The sequence below is a fragment of the Xiphophorus maculatus genome, chromosome 4 (genome assembly GCF_002775205.1).
Source record: "Xiphophorus maculatus strain JP 163 A chromosome 4, X_maculatus-5.0-male, whole genome shotgun sequence".
Taxonomy (NCBI): domain Eukaryota; kingdom Metazoa; phylum Chordata; class Actinopteri; order Cyprinodontiformes; family Poeciliidae; genus Xiphophorus; species Xiphophorus maculatus.
Genome location: NC_036446.1, coordinates 5,417,448 through 5,436,227, shown reverse-complemented (window position 1 = coordinate 5,436,227; position 18,780 = coordinate 5,417,448). Strand labels below are relative to the sequence as shown.

Genomic DNA, 18,780 nt, shown 5'->3' with positions numbered 1-18,780 from the left:
AATTGACAACAGGAGCTGTTTTACCTTAACCACATGCTGTGGTTAAGGTAAAACAGCATTTTACCAATGTAAATCAAGTCATATTTGTTTGCTCAAATATGACTTGATTTTAGTACTTACTATTTTCCATGTTCTGTACTCTTCTTTGCACTCCAATTGTCTTTTAGGTTTTCTTAGATTTTTATGAAACAGAAGAATGAATTGTTTTTTTCAGTAATGAACACCATCAGTTCTATAATTCATTTAGGCACTGAATGTTGTGCTGAGTGTCTGCAGCTGCCCCATTTACTAAACATGTTTAATACATGCAGTGTACTGTCTATGCACCCCAGGAGAAACCACCAAAGGGCCGACTGTTCCATAGCCAGAAGAACCTGCCTGAGCTGGAGGAGCACTGTGAACATCCTTGGCGAGATCTTTTTCTCTGGGCCGTTCTTCAGAACCGACAGCAGATGGCTAACTACTTTTGGGCCATGGTCAGTCTTATCAGCTTCTTTGTTTATTTCAGTTCCAGCTTGTCATATATCAATCAGCAGCACCCTAAATATGCCTGGCACTGGAAAAATCTACTCTATCAGAACTGCAGGCTTGTGTGAGTTATACACAGAGAGTGTAACTTCAAATGAAGGGTGACAAGAGGCATGATGCCAAACACAGAGCAGGTGTAGGTCAGTCCTGCCATATGCAAATGTCACTCTAGATAAAAGAGTGCTGTAACTAGGTGAGCTAAAAAGCAATCTTATCTTAAAGAACATTATTGAAATGAAGGTCATGCCGCTTGCTGAGGCAGTCGGCCCTTGGTGAGATAGGGAAAGCATATCTAGTCCTAACGAAAGTTAATGAGAAATATATCCAGACATGGGATTGATTCTCTTTGAACAGTTCAAATGACACAAATCAATGATGATCTCTTTTTGTTTTAAACAATTTTTCAAGGCTCCCGTTTTTAATTTCTTCTCCAGTCATCTCTGTAGCGAGGCAACCAATTATTGTAATCTCACAAGTGGTCACCTTAATGTGCTTCTTCCTGGCTTCTTATTTCAAATATTATCTGAAAGCCTGTTAATTGCATGCAGTGTGTGCACACCCCCACTGCAAGACATTTTCCCTCTCGTGCTGTCGCCTGGATAGCACCATTCATAACTTGATTGTTTGAAACGTCTCTCTCTCTCACTGAAAGCTTAATCTAAATGCATGGCAGCGTATATACTCATCTTATGGCTTATATGTATGTATGCATGCATGTCTGTCTGTATGTATGTATAACAGAGGATGAGGGATAGAAATCATAATACATTGAAATGAAATAGGGATGGAGAGTCTATGCATACTCTTAATTTAACGGCTGCACTGCCGCTCTTGTGCTGATGTACTTGTAAGTTATTAACTGGATGCTATCTTATGAAGAATGGACAGGCAGTGTTATAAAAAAAGGTAAGAAAAGTAGATGTATTATGAGATTTTTGTTGTATATGAAGAGCGTCGTTTAACTGGTATGCTCCCATGAGCCAGAGTCTTTCTGTTTAAGAAAAAGCTATCAAAGTGTAAATCCTTACTTACAAGAAAATAGCTTGGTATCTTGGGAAATATGCCTTGTTGTCATCTCCCTGAAAGATGGAGGTTAATACTGATAGTAATTAGTTTTACCACAACATTCTTCAGGTATGTAAAGGAAGTGAAATCACCCAAGCTTCTTGAAACACATTAGGCTTTATTGAGCAAAATGAATGCTGGTAGCTCTTTACATACAAGATGACTATGTCTAATAATCTTTAGATGTTTCCCCTGAGGCCAGAACCCACATAAAGGGAGAAATGATCACCCTATGCAGGTTAGGGACTCTTATGCACATCTCCTCCGGTCACCAGAAGAAAGAAATTGCACTACATGGGCCCTCGATTATTAAACAGTGTGACAAAGACAAGTCATTTGGTATTGGTGCTAGGTATGCAAACATTTTCAGCCATTTTTATCATTATCTCAGTGTGCCTGGGGCCAATTTCCTCTCTCTCAGTATGAAAACACATGAACATAATACTTGAAAAGTATGGTTATAAAGGATTGTTTAACGTCTGTGTCTCTCTTTCACTGACATTTTACGATTTCGAATAAAACAACCAAACCTCTAACATATTCAAGTCCAGCAAGTCACCGGCTTCAATTTATTCCACTAAGTGATTAAAATCACCAGACAATGATAAAACACATCTGTATTTTCAATCAGAAAATGTAACCTGTGGTAAATTAAGTTCTCTGTAATAAATTACTTCTGGTTCTTTCAGTTCACTGAATGAAGTGAAAATGAATCCTGGGAGGAATGAAAGGAAAACCGAATGAAATGCAGACTTAATAGTGAATAGACACACAGACTGTGTTAAAGCTCTTAGGCGAACAGAGGGGGTGATTTTCTCATCCCTTAGATAACAGGACATAGGTAGAAAATAATGCCAAAAAATAAAAAATAAAGGAATATTACAGCATTTTTTGTGAAGTGAAATTCTGGTGATCCATTTCAGTAAAATAAGCTCTTAAAACGGAAGATGTGAAACATTTCTAATCTGCCTTACTTTTCAGCTAAATAGTTACTCTAACTGCAGATCTGTTATTTGTACTATTATCAGAACATGTTCTACACAGGAAGATCACAAGTGGTACACCACCTTCCAATGCAAACATGATGACAGTTTAAAGGTTCATAGATAAGTATTTGCATAATCTTCTATGGCCTTAATAAGATTAGGGTTATTCTTTGAAACTCTATTGTGGCCTTGACCAATGGCTTTTGCTTTCAGGATAATCTAATCTGGATGTATACAAACTATGAGAGTTATCTACTGATGTTAGATTTCTCGGAATATTTTATCCGAAGCTCACTTTAAAAAATCCAGAACTATGCTTTTAAAACAGCAAATAAAGACTAAAGGGTCAATTCTACTATTTGCCTCTGAAACATAGCTGATGCAGCATGCACAGTGATTGAGATGCAAAAATAAATCACTCCCAAATTCACTAGATGTTTCTTCCAGCCCCATTTCTTGGATCCAGCTTTCTTTTAATCCTTCAGGGCCCCGAGGCAGTTGCAGCAGCCCTGGCAGGATGTAAGATTCTGAAAGAGATGGCACGCCTGGAATCTGAGGCTGAGTCTGCACGCAGTATGAAGGAGGCCAAGTACGAGCAGTTTGCCCTTGGTGAGTTCTTAAACTGTCCGATGATAAGAGTTGACAGTGTGGTTATAGAACCCAAAGGTCAAGTAAGCATACCCCCTACCTCAAACCAGCATTGTCTTGAGAGAAGCACAAACAAATGGCATTAGAAGAGAACAAAAATCTAAACCTGAAAGACGGAAATTGTCCAACATAAAGGATTTAATTGGTTGACACTTACTGACTGTTCTTGTCGGGGTTTTTTCAGATGTCTTTGGAGAGTGTTATTCCAACAGTGAAGACAGGGCCTATGCTTTGTTAGTGAGAAGAACACACTGTTGGAGTAAATCCACTGTTCTCAACTTGGCAACTGAGGCTGATGCCAAATCTTTCTTTGCCCACGATGGAGTTCAGGTAACAAGAAGATTACATTTGGCCTCCTGAGATTGGAGCCCAAGTTTTCTTACTCAGCTTGTCATTCTGCTGCAGAACAATGTTGTGAAACCTGACATATATATCTAGGTTACTTAGTGACATTCTCATTATGGTTATTAATCAGAGCAGTGCATTCCATTAAATACTTCATACAGTGCATTTTTTCTTCCCAAATTTCCCTCCAAGATATGTCCTTGTCATTAGAAAGTCATCAGTGAGAGTTAATTGGTATTCAGTATCAGCAGGGAAAGTTAGCGCACAGCGAATAACATCTTTTATTTAAAGGACGCAGTTGGAATATTGTAGTCTTTTTTACTTGGAAGCAGTTAATTATGATTCAGTACATGTGTATTATTTAAAAAAATATGCAAGACAACACTATTTTGTTAGGGTGGACATAGTCATGACTAACTAGCAGGTTCCTCGACACATAGGAGACTGAATTCAAACTGCAGCTGTGAATCCAAACGTAAATCATATATGGTGTGTTTTTGTTTGTTTTTTTGGTTATATAACTCTTAATATGTGTTCTCTTAAGAATGTAGTCCCAGAGCAGTATGGTGTCTAAATAGAAAGACTTATAGTGCCCCCTTGTGGTAAACATTTTTTCATTCAAGTTAATCCTTCACTGCTAGAAATAATCCTAATGACAACTCTCACCACAGGCTCTCCTCACAAAGCTTTGGTGGGGGGCGATGACGACAGACACCGCCATCTCCAAACTTGTGGTCTCTTTCTTCTTTCCACCCCTTATTTGGACCAACCTCATTATGTTTAGGTGAACAAAAATTGTATTACACAACTTTAACCATGCAGTTGGCATGTATTTATTTGCTTATGTTCACTGACAGACCGGTTTGTGTTTCAGTGATGAAGAACTGGATAATCGTGATGGTAAAAAGGAATTTGTGGAGCTGGACAGCCTTGATACAGAAAAGGCTTTACTGCTAACAGATGACGATGATCCTTTGTGAGTTTGCCTTCAAAGTGTTTTCACTGTAAATCATTTAATTAACTGCCAGAAAATCTAACATAGTCAGACACTTGATTAAAATAAGCTTTAATATGTTGTTATCTGACCTTGAATAAATATCTTTGTGTTATACGCATGCAGTGTGTTTGTTTCAATGTATTTGTGGCACGGCTGTTTTTTCAGGAATGCTGCACCTGGAGGTCAGACATCTCAGAGCTGTGCCAGTGTTTGGTGGCGCTTCCTGCTCCGCCGCTGGCGTCGCTTCTGGAGCGCTCCTGTCACTGTGTTCCTTGGCAACGTCATCATGTACTTCGCCTTCCTCTGCCTCTTCACTTATGTTCTTCTTCTGGACTTCAAAGAACCGCCCAATGGTCCTAAAGTTCCAGAGATAATGCTCTACTTCTGGGTGTTCACCTTGGTGCTGGAAGAAATTCGACAGGTGACAGATATACAGAATCACACATGATCCCAAAGTATTCCGCTTAATATTTTCAAAGCCGTGTCAACCTAGCCCATCCTGTTTTTGGGACAATTTGTCAGGAATATTCAGCTATCTTAAACAAGAACATCACACCTTTTGTGAAGGAGCAGCACTTTTATGAGATGTGCTAAAGCATTCAGTCCCGACAAGTCAGACACATCTGAGTAGGCGATGATGTGATTTTGTTAGAGTGAGCTCATTCTCTGTAGGGAATTTGAGGACTCATGAGCCTCTCACCTCTCTGCATTACTCTCTCTCTCCCTGGGAGACAGGTCAGATAAGCATGATCGCTTCTTGCAGTGATCCCTTGGAGCATTGCTCCCCCGGGCGCAGTAGACCGACACAAGACACGACTTCACCACTGTTGCATTATCTAACTATGCCAAAATACATACAAACATGCATACATACATCTAGAGATACTCTGACATTTTATAAACGAGTCTCTTAAGCAGTATCCCATATGCTAGAATTAGCAGATATAATGGGCATATTTGTTGAATAACCAATGCATACATTTTTGTATGTCATGATGCAATAAATTAAATTGATAAAAAATCCTCCAAAAACATGACGTTAAGGTAATAACTGTGTTCTATGACAGAGTTTCTTCACTGACGAAGAAATGAACATCCTAAAGAAGTTTAAGCTCTACGTAGAGGACAACTGGAACAAGTGTGACATGGTGGCCATCTCACTCTTTGTTGTTGGGGTTTCCTGCAGGTACAACAATAATGGAAATGAAAAGAGCAAATGAAAGAATGTATGGATGTTCTGTTATAATAGTTATAAAAATGGGAGGGTCATCATCAAATTAAATGAGTTGATTAGGGAGTGAAATACTGTATTGAACCAATGTTTGTCTTTGATTCTGCAGGATGTCGAAAGACACCTTTGAAGCTGGACGGACAGTCCTGGCCATAGATTTTATGGTTTTTACTCTACGTCTCATCCACATCTTTGCCATACATAAGCAACTCGGCCCCAAGATCATCATTGTGGAAAGAATGGTGATCAAGTCAAATGGTTCTACTAGGAAATAAAATGATTAATTTAGACATTCTCCCACTAAATTAGCCATTAACGTAAAATATTCATGTCTTACAGATGAAGGATGTTTTCTTCTTCCTCTTTTTTCTGAGTGTGTGGTTAATTGCTTATGGCGTAGCTACACAGGCTCTTCTCCACCCTAATGACCCAAGGATTGACTGGGTGTTTCGTAGAGCCTTATACCGCCCTTATCTGCACATATTTGGCCAAATTCCACTGGATGACATAGATGGTAAAGAACAAATACACCATGTTGGAAGATGCCATTTATTGAGTTTGAACATATATTTTTCTAATACAAAAAATATTACAACTTAAATCATAACTATAATATTGCAAACAAGGACGACATTCTGACCATTCCTGAAGATTTTCTAATTTATTTATTTCTTTTCTCCTGAAATGTGACCCAGCTGTCCGAATGCCAGATATTAACTGCACCGTTGACTCAGATGAGATTCTCAAGGGTCTGCTACCGCCGTGCCCCAATAAGTACGCCAACTGGCTGGTCATTCTGCTGCTAGTTATCTTCCTTCTTGTCACCAATGTGCTTCTGCTCAACCTCCTTATTGCAATGTTCAGGTCAGTCAAGTGCATAAAATACATGCAGAACGCTGCTGATGTCAACAACTCACATTTAATTAATCCAATTTTTTTTCATTGTGAATTAGAGAGCCATGCAAAAATATTTGCACCTCTGGAACATTTTGACCTTCTGAAATATAAGAATTACAAACTTCCCTGTTTTTTTATTTGTGTTTCATGTGACAAATCTATGCAAGTAGTTCATAGCTGGGAAGTGAAAAGAGCTTTAAACATACAAACTAAAACATATTTATGGGTTAGACCCAGTCAAATTTCTAAATTTGTCTAAATGCAACTGAGAATTGAAGAAAGAATTAAAAATTGTGCTTACAGTTGCCCTCTGTCCAATCTGACTCAGTCTGAGATGTCTGGCAAAAAAAATAAATAAAATAAAATCAGCAAATGTGTCAGTTTCTACAAATACAGCTCCAAAAATTTGTATACTGTGGAAAAAAAATTGTTTATTGTCATTCATTTCAGAAAGCATAGAACATGTTATATGCAGTTATTACACATAAAGTGAAATATTCCTAAGTTCAATGTTATTAAAAAAGGTTCTAGAATATCCATTGAAAGAGGAGTGAAAGGAAGAGGCAAAGTTTGTAAAGATAAGATTTGCAGCTGTAATTAAGTCAAATGGTGTTTCTATTTTATCATTAAGACTGAAATACAAATGCATGTCACACTTTTCTGAAACATGTATGTTTTTATTTCCACTTAATCAGTTTCTACTTTATGTTGGTATACCCCATTACAATACCAGAAAACTACATTGACTTTTTTGGTTGTAAATTGACAAAATGTGAACATTTTCAAAGCATATGAATACTTCTGCAAGGCACTGTATCTAAAAAACCCCACCAAGATAATACTTTGTAATACAATTTGCAGTTACACCTTCCAAGTGGTGCAGGGTAATACAGACATCTTCTGGAAGTTCCAGAGATATAACCTGATCGTGGAATACCACAGCCGGCCTGCGCTGGCCCCACCCTTCATCATCATCAGCCACATCTCTCAGCTCATCCTCTGCATGGTTAAACGGCCCGAGTCCAAGCAAGAACATCTTGGTATGTAGGTTCTACAGTCCATTTTTCATTTGGGACTTTTAAACCATTCCCAACTGCTTGTTTTTTTTTGGGAGCTAATTTATATAAAAAAAAATGAAATACTTCAAAGCACACAGTGTTGTTTTCTTTGCATCTTACCTTTTACCTTCAAGGGAATTCTGTTTGTTTCATTCCCTTTGCCTGCATGTGTCTGTGTGCTTGTTTCCCTGTGTGTTGGCAGAGAGGGAGCTGCCAGCAGGACTAGACCAGAGGCTCATAACATGGGAGACGGTGCAGAAAGAGAATTACCTGGCAAAAGTGGAGCGCCAGCACTGGGAGAGCAGTGAGGAGAAACTCAAGACTACATCCTCGAAGTAATTATTTTGCAGTTTTAAGGAGCATAAATCCATGAACTCCCAATCTGTTAGATCATTAAAAGATAGCCTGTTTTTTTTTCCATTTCCAAGCTCCATGTACACTATGTCCAAAGCTTTAATTTTATTCACGAAGTAATATTATTACAACTAATTTAAGCTTTATGTTTTTATTCAGGGTTCAGAGTTTGCTAAAGATCGTTGGTGGTTTTAAGGACCAAGAGAGGAGACTGGTATCAGTGGAAGCTCAGGTAGATCGGCAGCATCACCTTGATGCATTGCATGGCTGCTTCTGCTGTAACTGTATTTTAACTTATGGAAGTGCAGAGACTGGTTAATCCCCAGTTATTTCTCCATCTTTGTGTAGGTTCGATATTGTGGAGAAGTGCTGTCCTGGATGGCGGAGTGCTTTGCACAGAGCACACTCAAATGTGACAAAGATGCTCCAAAAGCTCCAAGTGAGTCAAAAATCAGAGACCTGTGACGCGTAACAAAAACGACGCAGGACAATGGTGAGCGTTTATGTCCCGTTTTGTACTAATACTACATGCCATGTCAGCATCTCTAACAGGCAGCAAGACAGACCGCACTGCGGACACACCTCAAAGTCACTCTGAGCAAGAAGCCAGACAAGAAGAGGAAGAACCCAAACCTGGTCACCCGGGATATGGAGCCAACAAGAAATTTCCATACATTGATGAATAATAGTCACAGCACTAACTTGTAACAAATGCCCAGTCCAATCCTTCTTCTTATCCTCCTTGCACTTCTGTTTTTTGTGTGGATTATCCTTAGTTTTGGAGCTGCATGACTAATGAAAGGAATGAGTACATTACAAAGTCCAAATTAACAAAATGGAATATCAGTTTTATTTCAGCAGGTTGCTAAAACGCAGGTGCTACTTGTGGATCCTAAAATGTGGGTTCCTAATGATTACAGAAAGCAACATTTTAACAAGCAACAAATAACAATTTTAAGAAGCCATCCCATAATATTCTAAAACTTTAAGACAGTAGCATTGTTTACATAGTCAAATCAAATGACATCGTTTGCAAAGAAGAAAACAAAAAGTAAAATAAGCATTTTGCTTCTCAACAAGCAGCAAACTGCTTTGCAGTAAAAACTTATGTTAAATTTATATTTACTAATCACATTATCCAGGAATAGGTATAAACTATCAAATATTATTTGAAAATTAAATTTCTGCAGCTAAAACAGCAGAAAAAAACAATGGAAGCCATGGAATATCTTCTATGATGTTCAATGATTGTAAATCTTTTTTTTTCTCATTTCTGATTATGATTGGACATTTTAAAGAGTACACCAGGTTTAAATACTTTTGGCAGTGATTTAAGGAAAATGTATGATGTGAAGTTTTTATTAAAGCACAGCTTAGAGTTATAATCACTTTGTTCTTCTCAGAAATGCTGAAACATCATCCCACATGCACTGATTTAAAAACTTTCCACTAAACATCCAGTGAACTGTAAACCAGGGGATGTCGGTCTCTCCATTTGGCTTAATTAAATAATAAAATTTTTTTGTGGTAGAATCTTTTATGCGTTATATAGGAGCACCTTATTTGCTTCACTTCCTTCTATCTCTTCATGCCTTTTTATTTGCTAAGTGGCAATTTAGATTATACAGCTGTTTTTCCTGATGTTTTGCAGCATTTATTGTCGATAATTTCATATCAAATGTCGGAATACAAAATGTGGACTCAATAAAATCATTTCCACATTTCTACAGGCTCACCGTTTTGTTTTTCTTTGAAGTCTTTTGCAATCTTTCATTTTTCCTGCATTCTGCACTTGATATATCTGCATTCAATATGGACCAATGGATGACTTCACAAGAAAATATGAAGAGACTTGTATTTTGAGACCTTCCATACTTACTTAGATGACAACTAATTATTGATCCAACTAATTTCTTTAATTCAGTTCTTTACCTAAGAAAAACATGTACATTTTGAAATTACAGACTAAGATGAACTTTACACAGGCACATAATATTAAGATTTATCAAGTCCACAGCATAAATATAAATGTGTTGAATTTAGAAGGCAGACTCCTCATTTTGAGTAAAAGTCGACTATGCTCAGATTTAGAGCTGAAAGCATTTTTTATGCTTTTACTTGTAACTTGGGGGAAAAAAAGCTCAGTTCCAACATGCCTTCTCACTTCTAAAGAAATCTGTTAGAGATAACTGGGGAAATAACAATAGGTTTTGTAAAGTATTGATTAGAATCAAAGGTTAATACATACTAAGAGTAATAGTAGTTGAAATGTAAATTAAATATTAAAGCTGATAAAAGATAACTAGAATTATCTTCCACAAACTTCAAATCTGCATCAAAGTGGTAATCCACTAATTTTATGCTGTTACTTAGAAGCACATCGCTTCAAATCGTACCAAACCCACTCCCATGCATCTAACAAACGGCAAGATTAAATCAGATCAGATTTTCAGAGGAAGACATAGACTCCCTTAAAAGACATTCATGAAAACAACAAAGATTCATACATTGGAGAACAAATAAATATCAGAAAACTCACTTTGATGAATGAAAGTGTGGTTTGATTTTCTCTTTTCTGCTGTGTATGTTTTATGATAAACAGGCAATACTGAAACACTGGTACTTGTGCTCTATACAGTCGAAATGACACCAATCCCATATAAAGAAGCTTGACCTTATTCTTTTGAAATCGATGCTTCAGGTCCTCTTGGCTGCACGGCTGGGCCCTCCCGATGAAACGTGCTATCAAAGCGTGGCGTCACCTCGCAGCGGATCAGCAGAGTGTCATCTTTCAAAAAAGCTTTCTGACTCAGCTGTTGCAGATGCAAAAAAGTGACGTAGCCAAATCCTTTGGGATTGCGTGCAATCACGGGTTTCTGGAAGGCTTGCAGGTCTGGCTTTGTCTCCATGATCTCCATGTGATGCTGACACTCGGGTCCCTGGTCTAAGATGGCAAGCCGGATCGTTCCTTGAAGAGGCCAAGTCAGCTGCCCGTCAAAAGTTCCTTGCATAGTGTGGACGAAAAGGGAGATGAAGTTGGAGCAGCGTGGGGCGTTGGGCGTCTGCAGGTGTAAGCGCAGACACAACTTGTAGCCTGGACGGCCTGTGTAGAAGCCAGGGCTGTGCTCGACCACTGTCATGCCTGCTTCTTGGTTGCGCAGGAGGGTAGAGAAACCTCTGAGGCGCCAGATGAAGATGCCGAGGCATTGATGGGCCTCCAGCTCCTTCACGGTTTCCTCCAGCATTGAGACCCTACGACGCAGCTCTGCAAGCTGCCCTGCCTGCCAATGACATGGAGCATAAGGTTAGTAATAACATAATAAGTAAATTAAGGAGCGTATCATAATCCATCAGTCTTAACTTTAAGAAGTTATAAAGTAATCTCTTCTTTTTAAAAAAGTGAAAACTTGGCTAAAATGAGAAGAAAGTCTTTCTTTGAATGGAGATAGCAGCAGGTGACAACTCCGTCTTGAGCATTTATTTACAAAAATGTTGCCTTTCATTTAAATCACTGACCAATCCTATTCCAAATCCTAATTTTTCATACATGACATCTAAGGCCCCGCCCAAACAGAGAGGTGCACTTGCAAAAGGTTTTTGACTTTTAGGTTGAGTCCACACAGATTCGGACTCTTGGGAGACCAGAAACAATCATTTTTGAAACCAGGTCCCAGAGTGGATACATTTCAAAACCTCACTTTTATGTTGTAAGTTTTTATATAACTGAACATTGAAAATTCTTCACATTTATGGAATAATATACCTAGAATTGGGAAAGCAAAATAACAAACACAACAGAAAAGAAAAATGATAATGTTGTAGCTCCATCTCTCTCTTTCTATCCTGCATGCACCTCACGCTCATAAATAAATGTGGTGACAGTCTATGTTTTTGTTATCTGTCACTATTCCAACCCCGCCTATTGTCCTAGCACACCTACTACATCATTTTTTGTGGCGCTGCAATATGTTGTGTGGCCACACATTTTTTCTATATCATTTATAAGAATATACCATGCTTATATCTGTGCATTCAGAGCCTAAGATTTGGCACCAATATTTTTCTTATTACAAAAATATAACTCAGAAATGAGTGAGAGGTGAAATAAAATGAATATGTTGCGAGTGAGATCATGTAAAGCAGTTTCTTTCTGAAAGAAACGTACTTATTAGCAGCGATCTAATATGATATCTGTTAAAGTGATATAATTAACATATTTTTGGCTCCCAAAAGGAATCAATAATGTTCTGCTGACCTACATGCAAAGTTTACAAAGTAAAGTCAAACGTAAGCCTACATAACAAGCAGGCAGAAGTAATGCAACGGCTAGACAGAGAGAAATATACCAGCATTTCTACAATAAGGGACTGAAATTACCATGCCATTAATTGTAGCTAATCTGACTGAAAAGACACACTCACATTTATTCAGAATTATTGATATAAAGTTCATCTAACTCATAAAAAAAACATTTCAGTGGTTTGATGATTGGACTGATACTGTGATTTTAATCAGTGGAGATATTTTACAGAAATCCTAATGAGATCACTAAGAGCAGTTGCTAAGCTCTTACTTGTGTCTCTTTCAGTATGATGAGCTCACGCAGCTGGTGATCCTGCTTCACCAATCGCCCATCCATCTCTCTGATCCTCTGCATCTCATCGGTGGGCTGGGGTGCGGCGGAGCTGATGCTGCAGCTCGCAGCTCCTCTGAGCCCGCCGCAGGCTGCCGCTGGTGCTGCAGCGCCAATATCCTCGGCCAAAATGGACGGCCCTAGAGTTCTGAGAGGTTTGGGTGACGTGCCATTGAGGCTGAGGCCACGCAAGGACTCTGCCATGTAACGCATGTGCATCTGTGTGAACTCTTGCATGTGCTGAGCCAGGTCATGTCGCTGCATCTGTAAAGTAAAAACAGTTTGTGGTCAGACACTCTTAGAAATATATTCGTTTAATTGTGTAACAAAACAAATCACATACCCTCTCCTTACAGCCAAACATGCTAAAGTTACAGGCAATGGGGGCTTTTGGGCAATCTATATCACAATGGGATTCCATCTGAAAAACATAACATGAATCATGTTTATTTAACAAAAACAGCATTAAATGTGTAAATAAAAAGTATAACAATGCATCATGAATTTCAGATTTTACAACGGAGCCAACATATTGTAATTCAATTGCATGTGTGTATTGACTACATGAGGAACAGTTCCCTAAAGTTTGAGCAAAGGGGAAGCTGTTAGTTGTCAGTAAGCCTTACAGCTTACAGCTCATTTCCTGCACCAGACACAACTGTGACTCTCACCTGGTCTCTGATCAGATCCATCTCACAGTACTGGCACCTCACGCTGGCAAATGGGCACTGCTGCTCATGTAGCTAAGCGACAAACCAGAATGAGATTAAAAGACCAACCCTTGTCATCATCAGTACAGTTAAACAGTAATAAATAGGTATGAGGCAGTTACTGATATACTAAAGTGACAAATGTTAAAAATTTATTTTACAGAAATCATAATGAGCTCACTAAGAGCACTTGGTAAGCACAGAACATTTTTGTAGTTTTTTTATGTTCTAAGCAATTTTTTATGTTCTGAGCAATTTAAAGCATGATCATAATACATTTTCAAATGAACAATTCAGTTTTTAGAACAGCATCTCTCTCAGCACTTAGTGAAATACCAAATTATGAACAAACTGCATTAATTAAAAAAATAAATAAATAAAAACACAACTGCCTTAACCATTGTGAACCTTTAAGGATTATAGATTTTGATTTTTTAAAATTATATATTAATGTACAAAGCTTGTTTGCACTAGTGAAAATCTGCTTACACAAGCACAAAATAATGCAAACTAAGTTTACACCACTGGTTGCAATCTCATCATCTTGTAAAAATACCTAAACAATGGTGGTACCAAGTACCTCCTGTTAGGCCAGATCCATTAAATGTAGTACTGATTTTATTGGTAGGTACTAGTTTAAAGTCCTTCATGCCAGAGCTATATGGAACATAGAATAGCACAGTGATACCCAGGTCCCACATATTACTTCACAATGCTGTGCAGCAGACTTAGAGAAGTTCCCTACACATTTCCTTTGCATTAAAAAAGGGGCAAATTTCACTGTCCACAACAGACTGATTTGTTGTGGAAACCTACCTATTACTCCAGACATTTTCAAACTACTCAACAACTCTCCAAGAAATAAGCAGATATAGGAAAAAATTATTGGATTGATTTTTATTTTTAATCACCAGTTGACAAAATAAGAGCAAAATGACTGCAGAGCAGCTGAGCTGGGTAGCTACAGTGGCTACCCAGAAAGTTAGCCTAAATAACTTGATTTACTTCTATAAAGGGAAGAATTGCAAAAGCTATAATGATGTGTACAACATGCAATTGAAAATTGCTACTAGATTGAAGTGGTGTTTATCCTATGTCTTTGCGTAGATTCATAAATAAAATTTTAAAAAATGTAATTGAGGACAAGGTTTGCTTATAAAACCTTTTATGATTTGCCTTTTTTAAATATATTTTTTTCTTTTTAACTTTTTTTTTGTCATAATGTTCTATCCATTTTGCCTCATAGTAAATTTGTGATCAAAATAATTGTATTTTATCAGAACTAAACCCCTACATGATCCTGGAAGGATCATCTATATTTCACACAATCTCATGCCTGGTAGTGAGACAGCAGTACCTCTTTATCCTCAAAAACAAAGGATGCCACACAGTCTGGGCAAGACATGGGCCTTCTTTGGCACTCAACAGTTTTGTGCTCCTCTAGGTAGCCCTTTCTTATAGGCTGCTGGCACTGCGGACAAGGCACAGTGGCAAACTGACACACAGCCAAATGATTCTGGAAGGAAAGAACAAAGTAAATGAGTTAACTTAATTACATGACTGGCTTTACTCAATTCAATTTACTCCAAGTCACTTAAGGTAAAAATAAGATGGGACAGAAATAAATCTGTTACTTAAAGTAGACAGGATATAAAATTCAATGTAGCACATGGATCAGAAATATTTTAATGTAATTTAAGCAGAGGGAATACTAGCAAAAAATAATGACTGCAGAATGCAAAAAGACTGAATACTGTTAGCGGGAACAGAACAATCACAGAGAGTATGTGGTTGCTGCAATGATTAGTAAAATTAGGTCTTTGCAACCTAAAAATTGTTTTTCATCTTGGAACTGAATGCAAGCATCCAAATCTCTTTAAACTTGCAAATCAATGTCCTTTCACAAAAAAAGCTCGATGGAATTGTCATATTTATTCTGTTGGATGAACTGCATCAGAAATGTGTTTTTCTTCCATTAAACTTCTAACCTCTAAATGTCGGAGCTCCATTTTGTCAGTGCAGCCAGAGTTTGGACAACGAACAGTTAGCGATAGAATCTCTCTTTTGGCAAAATTATCAGGAAACAGTTGGTCTTCTGACAGCATTTCATTGTCCACAGGGCACCGCTGTCCTGCATCACTGTTTTGCAAGAGGAAAAGTAGCAATTAATTAGGCAGGGCATTAACATAATCTGCATCCAAATGGGGCTTTATATTTGGGCAGAAAAACAATTGAAATGTTTCATTATATTCACAAAAGTGAAGCGTATTATTTAGGACTAGGGAATTTACAGACGACTGTGCTGCTAATAAAAAATAAACAAAAATCCTTCAAGAATAAACCTTTTGTTTTGCATTAACAATTTGGTTAAATCCTATTTCAGTTATTTGATGTAGTCTAAAATACAAGAGAATAACTTACCGAATAGACTTCTCAATGCAGCTCTTGCAGAATCGGTGACCACACCGTGTTTGAATGGCATTTCTTAAGGCCATCAGGCAGATTGGGCACTCATACTTACTCTCAAGGGGTGGGTCAAATTCCACATCATAACCCTGAAGTGGGGCAGTGTTCTGAAGACTACTAGATGAGCTGTTCATTAAAGTGCCAGGACTCTCCGATGGGCTTAAAAGGGATTCCCTTTCTTTTTCCTGCATTAACAAGGCACATTCAGATAGCGATCCAACTGGTCCGTCATAGCTGTCCTCCTCCAAACTCCCCTTATTGCTTTCACAGCAAGCCATCTGTACAGTGTTTGAGTGCCAAATCGAAGCTAGAAGACAAAAATCAATACCTTTTTTTATTAAATTGAACTAATAATTGCTCTTTACACTGACAGAAAAATGTTTCAAAAGTTTTTTATTTTATGACAGTTGAAATGATTTTCAGTTCAACAGTGAAGTTATGTGGTGCCAGCTCACAACAAATACAACACAAAAGCCAATTCAACCCAATTATACAAAGATGTTGATCATTTGATTCAATGATACAGCTTTTGAAAGAATTATTACTTTCTGTAAAATGGATGGCACACTATTATTCAAACTCAGATGACAAGACAAAGAAAAAAATAATTAATACAGTATATCAATCTATATATTAACAGGTTAAAAACATCTATTTACCTCATGTCCTTTTTAAACACCCATTTTAACTTCCTCATATCAACATAGCAACACTTTAATTTCCTCCATTAATTCACTAAGCCAAATTAAGGAAAGCCAACATTTATATATCCCTACTTTTGATTTAAGTGATCTTTCTTAACAAGCAGTTTGCCTGTTTTCTACACAGCTGTGTTATTATTATGTGCAAAGGCATATGACTTTATATTAAACACTGTGGTGATTTTAGAAAAAAATAAAAACATATACTGCTCAAAAAAATAAAGGGAACACTCAAATAACACATCCTAGATCTGAATGAAAGAAATATACTCATTGAATACTTTGTTCTGCACAAAGTTCCATTTGCACAACAGCAGGTGAAATTGATTGTCAATCAGTGTTGCTTCCTAAGTGGACAGTTTGATTTCACAGAAGTTTGATTTACTTGGAGTTATATTGTGTTGTTTAAGTGTTCCCTTTATTTTTTTAGCAGTATATTTCATCCCTTTTGCCAATGAAAATCTCTCCAAAAGGTTCAACAAAGCAGAATATTAAAAAAAAAAAAAAAGAATACAGAAATGCGTGGTTCTGTGCTTGGCGACCTAAAACTTTAAATACTTTAATTAGTTTACTTTTAACTGATGTGAAAACAAATCTTTGTTTATTTTATTGTACTTATGAATTTATATTATGCAGAACTAGCTTCCAATTAAACTGCTTATTTCATTCTTGCTCAGAATGAAGGATTGCTGCAAAGTTAATAGATGATTTATGCTAACAATTGTCCGATGTCAGCACATGTTGGCCAAGAAGGAGATATTGCTACAAAGTCAATGACTTATAGCCATTGTCCAAGGTTATTTTGATAACCTCTTACCAATTGCCATGATAAGTAGAATTTTAATGCAAATTACTCTAGGAAGGATTGTTTATGAATGGGATGCATTTGTCCAGTGGAGTCTTGAGAATACACTTGTTGTGAAATCACCAATCACTCCAAACACTTTCCTCAGATCTGGAGTGTTGAGTAGAAGTCACTCACTCGCCATAAAACAGCACTTAAACCGTTAACTATAAAACTGCAAAAAAAATTACAAAAAAGAGAGAAGTGAGCATGGTTAACAATGTTGGCTTTTGGGAAAAATATACAATTTTAAAAATCAAATGTGCAAAGATTTGTTGATCTGCTCAAATACAAAACTACACAAATAATGTACAAAGTAAGATACAACCTGCTGCTTGTAAATGCATAGAAAAAGTTTTCAGTGGCAGCTATGACCAGAGATGAAAATATAATCTTGACATTTTTAGCCATATAACAACAATGAAAATATTTTGATTCTATAAGTAGGTAGAGTGAAAGGTGGATTAGTCTCAGTGGAGAAATGCAGAGATGTCCAAAAATGTACTAACTTAAAAGATTCGAAGCTATTTAACTGAAACAGTGTTTAAACAAGGAGGGTTTGACATTTTTATAGGTATTGGGTATTTGTATTTGATGCACAACATGCATATTAGACATACTCTTCGTTAGGCTTTAAGATAATGGAGGCTCAAATATATCACTATATCAGCGTTGTATTCGTGTTCTTTTACACTTTATTTTCCAGTCATGTTCGAAATAAATCAAGCTAAAACAAATAGAGCGTTATAAACAAGTGTAAATAAACTGTATTTTACAACTATGTTATCGTCACTATAGTTGACCAATCAATGTACATTTATTTGCTGTCAATCGGTTACCACTAATATACACAGGAATCGTGCCTTAATCTACTCACCTATGAATTCTAATTGATTTTTTTAATAAGGAGGCTTTAGAAACTACTTCGTATGGCTAAAGTTATAATTTGCATCTAACTTACAACTAAGTTCGAACGAAATGTTTATTAGCTGTTGTGACTTAGCCTGCTAGCAAAGTTATTCAACGTCAAACCCATTTCTCAAGCCATAACCTTATGCTCACAAAAGTTAGCAATTGTTTCACCTGACAGTCATGCCTCCAGATGCGGAACTGCAACCTCGAACCTAGCGGCACTAAGAAGACACTAAAAGAAAGAGAAATTACACGTATACTGACCTAAACTGTTGAGAGCACACACCCACGCGCCTCCTGGTGCAGTAGAAATAACTTTGAATTGGTGGAAGCCCGGGTTTTATCTCCGAAATTTAGCCACCTTTGCCTTGAAAAGCCCCGAACATTTAGTTTCGGATTTCCTGT

General features: G+C 37.3%; 2 protein-coding genes across 2 annotated transcripts in view; one reads left to right on the top strand and one right to left on the bottom strand.

The window, feature by feature from the left end:
- The window catches only part of trpm5 (transient receptor potential cation channel subfamily M member 5), a 23,025-nt gene extending 13,191 nt beyond the window's left edge, over positions 1 to 9,834 (top strand). Inside the window, exons 12-26 of the mRNA XM_014473321.2 lie at positions 333 to 476; positions 3,065 to 3,188; positions 3,412 to 3,557; positions 4,244 to 4,356; positions 4,447 to 4,548; positions 4,735 to 4,990; positions 5,637 to 5,755; positions 5,910 to 6,042; positions 6,140 to 6,314; positions 6,496 to 6,664; positions 7,559 to 7,737; positions 7,958 to 8,090; positions 8,269 to 8,341; positions 8,458 to 8,548; positions 8,650 to 9,834. Coding sequence (XP_014328807.1) covers positions 333 to 476; positions 3,065 to 3,188; positions 3,412 to 3,557; positions 4,244 to 4,356; positions 4,447 to 4,548; positions 4,735 to 4,990; positions 5,637 to 5,755; positions 5,910 to 6,042; positions 6,140 to 6,314; positions 6,496 to 6,664; positions 7,559 to 7,737; positions 7,958 to 8,090; positions 8,269 to 8,341; positions 8,458 to 8,548; positions 8,650 to 8,795 — 2,103 coding nt within the window. The 3' untranslated portion in view covers positions 8,796 to 9,834. The remainder of the gene's footprint in view (positions 1 to 332; positions 477 to 3,064; positions 3,189 to 3,411; positions 3,558 to 4,243; positions 4,357 to 4,446; positions 4,549 to 4,734; positions 4,991 to 5,636; positions 5,756 to 5,909; positions 6,043 to 6,139; positions 6,315 to 6,495; positions 6,665 to 7,558; positions 7,738 to 7,957; positions 8,091 to 8,268; positions 8,342 to 8,457; positions 8,549 to 8,649) is intronic.
- On the bottom strand, positions 8,937 to 18,780 carry traf6 (TNF receptor associated factor 6). Its single transcript, XM_005811069.2, has 8 exons — positions 18,640 to 18,780; positions 15,874 to 16,225; positions 15,441 to 15,591; positions 14,810 to 14,968; positions 13,414 to 13,485; positions 13,086 to 13,163; positions 12,683 to 13,006; positions 8,937 to 11,390 (listed from the first exon to the last, which is right to left on the bottom strand). The coding sequence occupies exons 2-8, from the start codon at positions 16,194 to 16,196 to the stop codon at positions 10,785 to 10,787; spliced, it is 1,713 nt and encodes a 570-aa protein (XP_005811126.1). The 5' UTR covers positions 16,197 to 16,225; positions 18,640 to 18,780; the 3' UTR covers positions 8,937 to 10,784.

Coding starts and splice junctions, on each gene's coding strand:
- traf6 (XM_005811069.2), bottom strand. CDS start 16,196: ATGGCTTGCTGTGAAAGCAATAAGGGGAGTTTGGAGGAGGACAGCTAT. Junction 13,164..13,413: donor TGGATCTGATCAGAGACCAG/GTGAGAGTCACA, acceptor TATGTTTTTCAG/ATGGAATCCCATTGTGATAT. Junction 13,007..13,085: donor TGTTTGGCTGTAAGGAGAGG/GTATGTGATTTG, acceptor TTTACTTTACAG/ATGCAGCGACATGACCTGGC.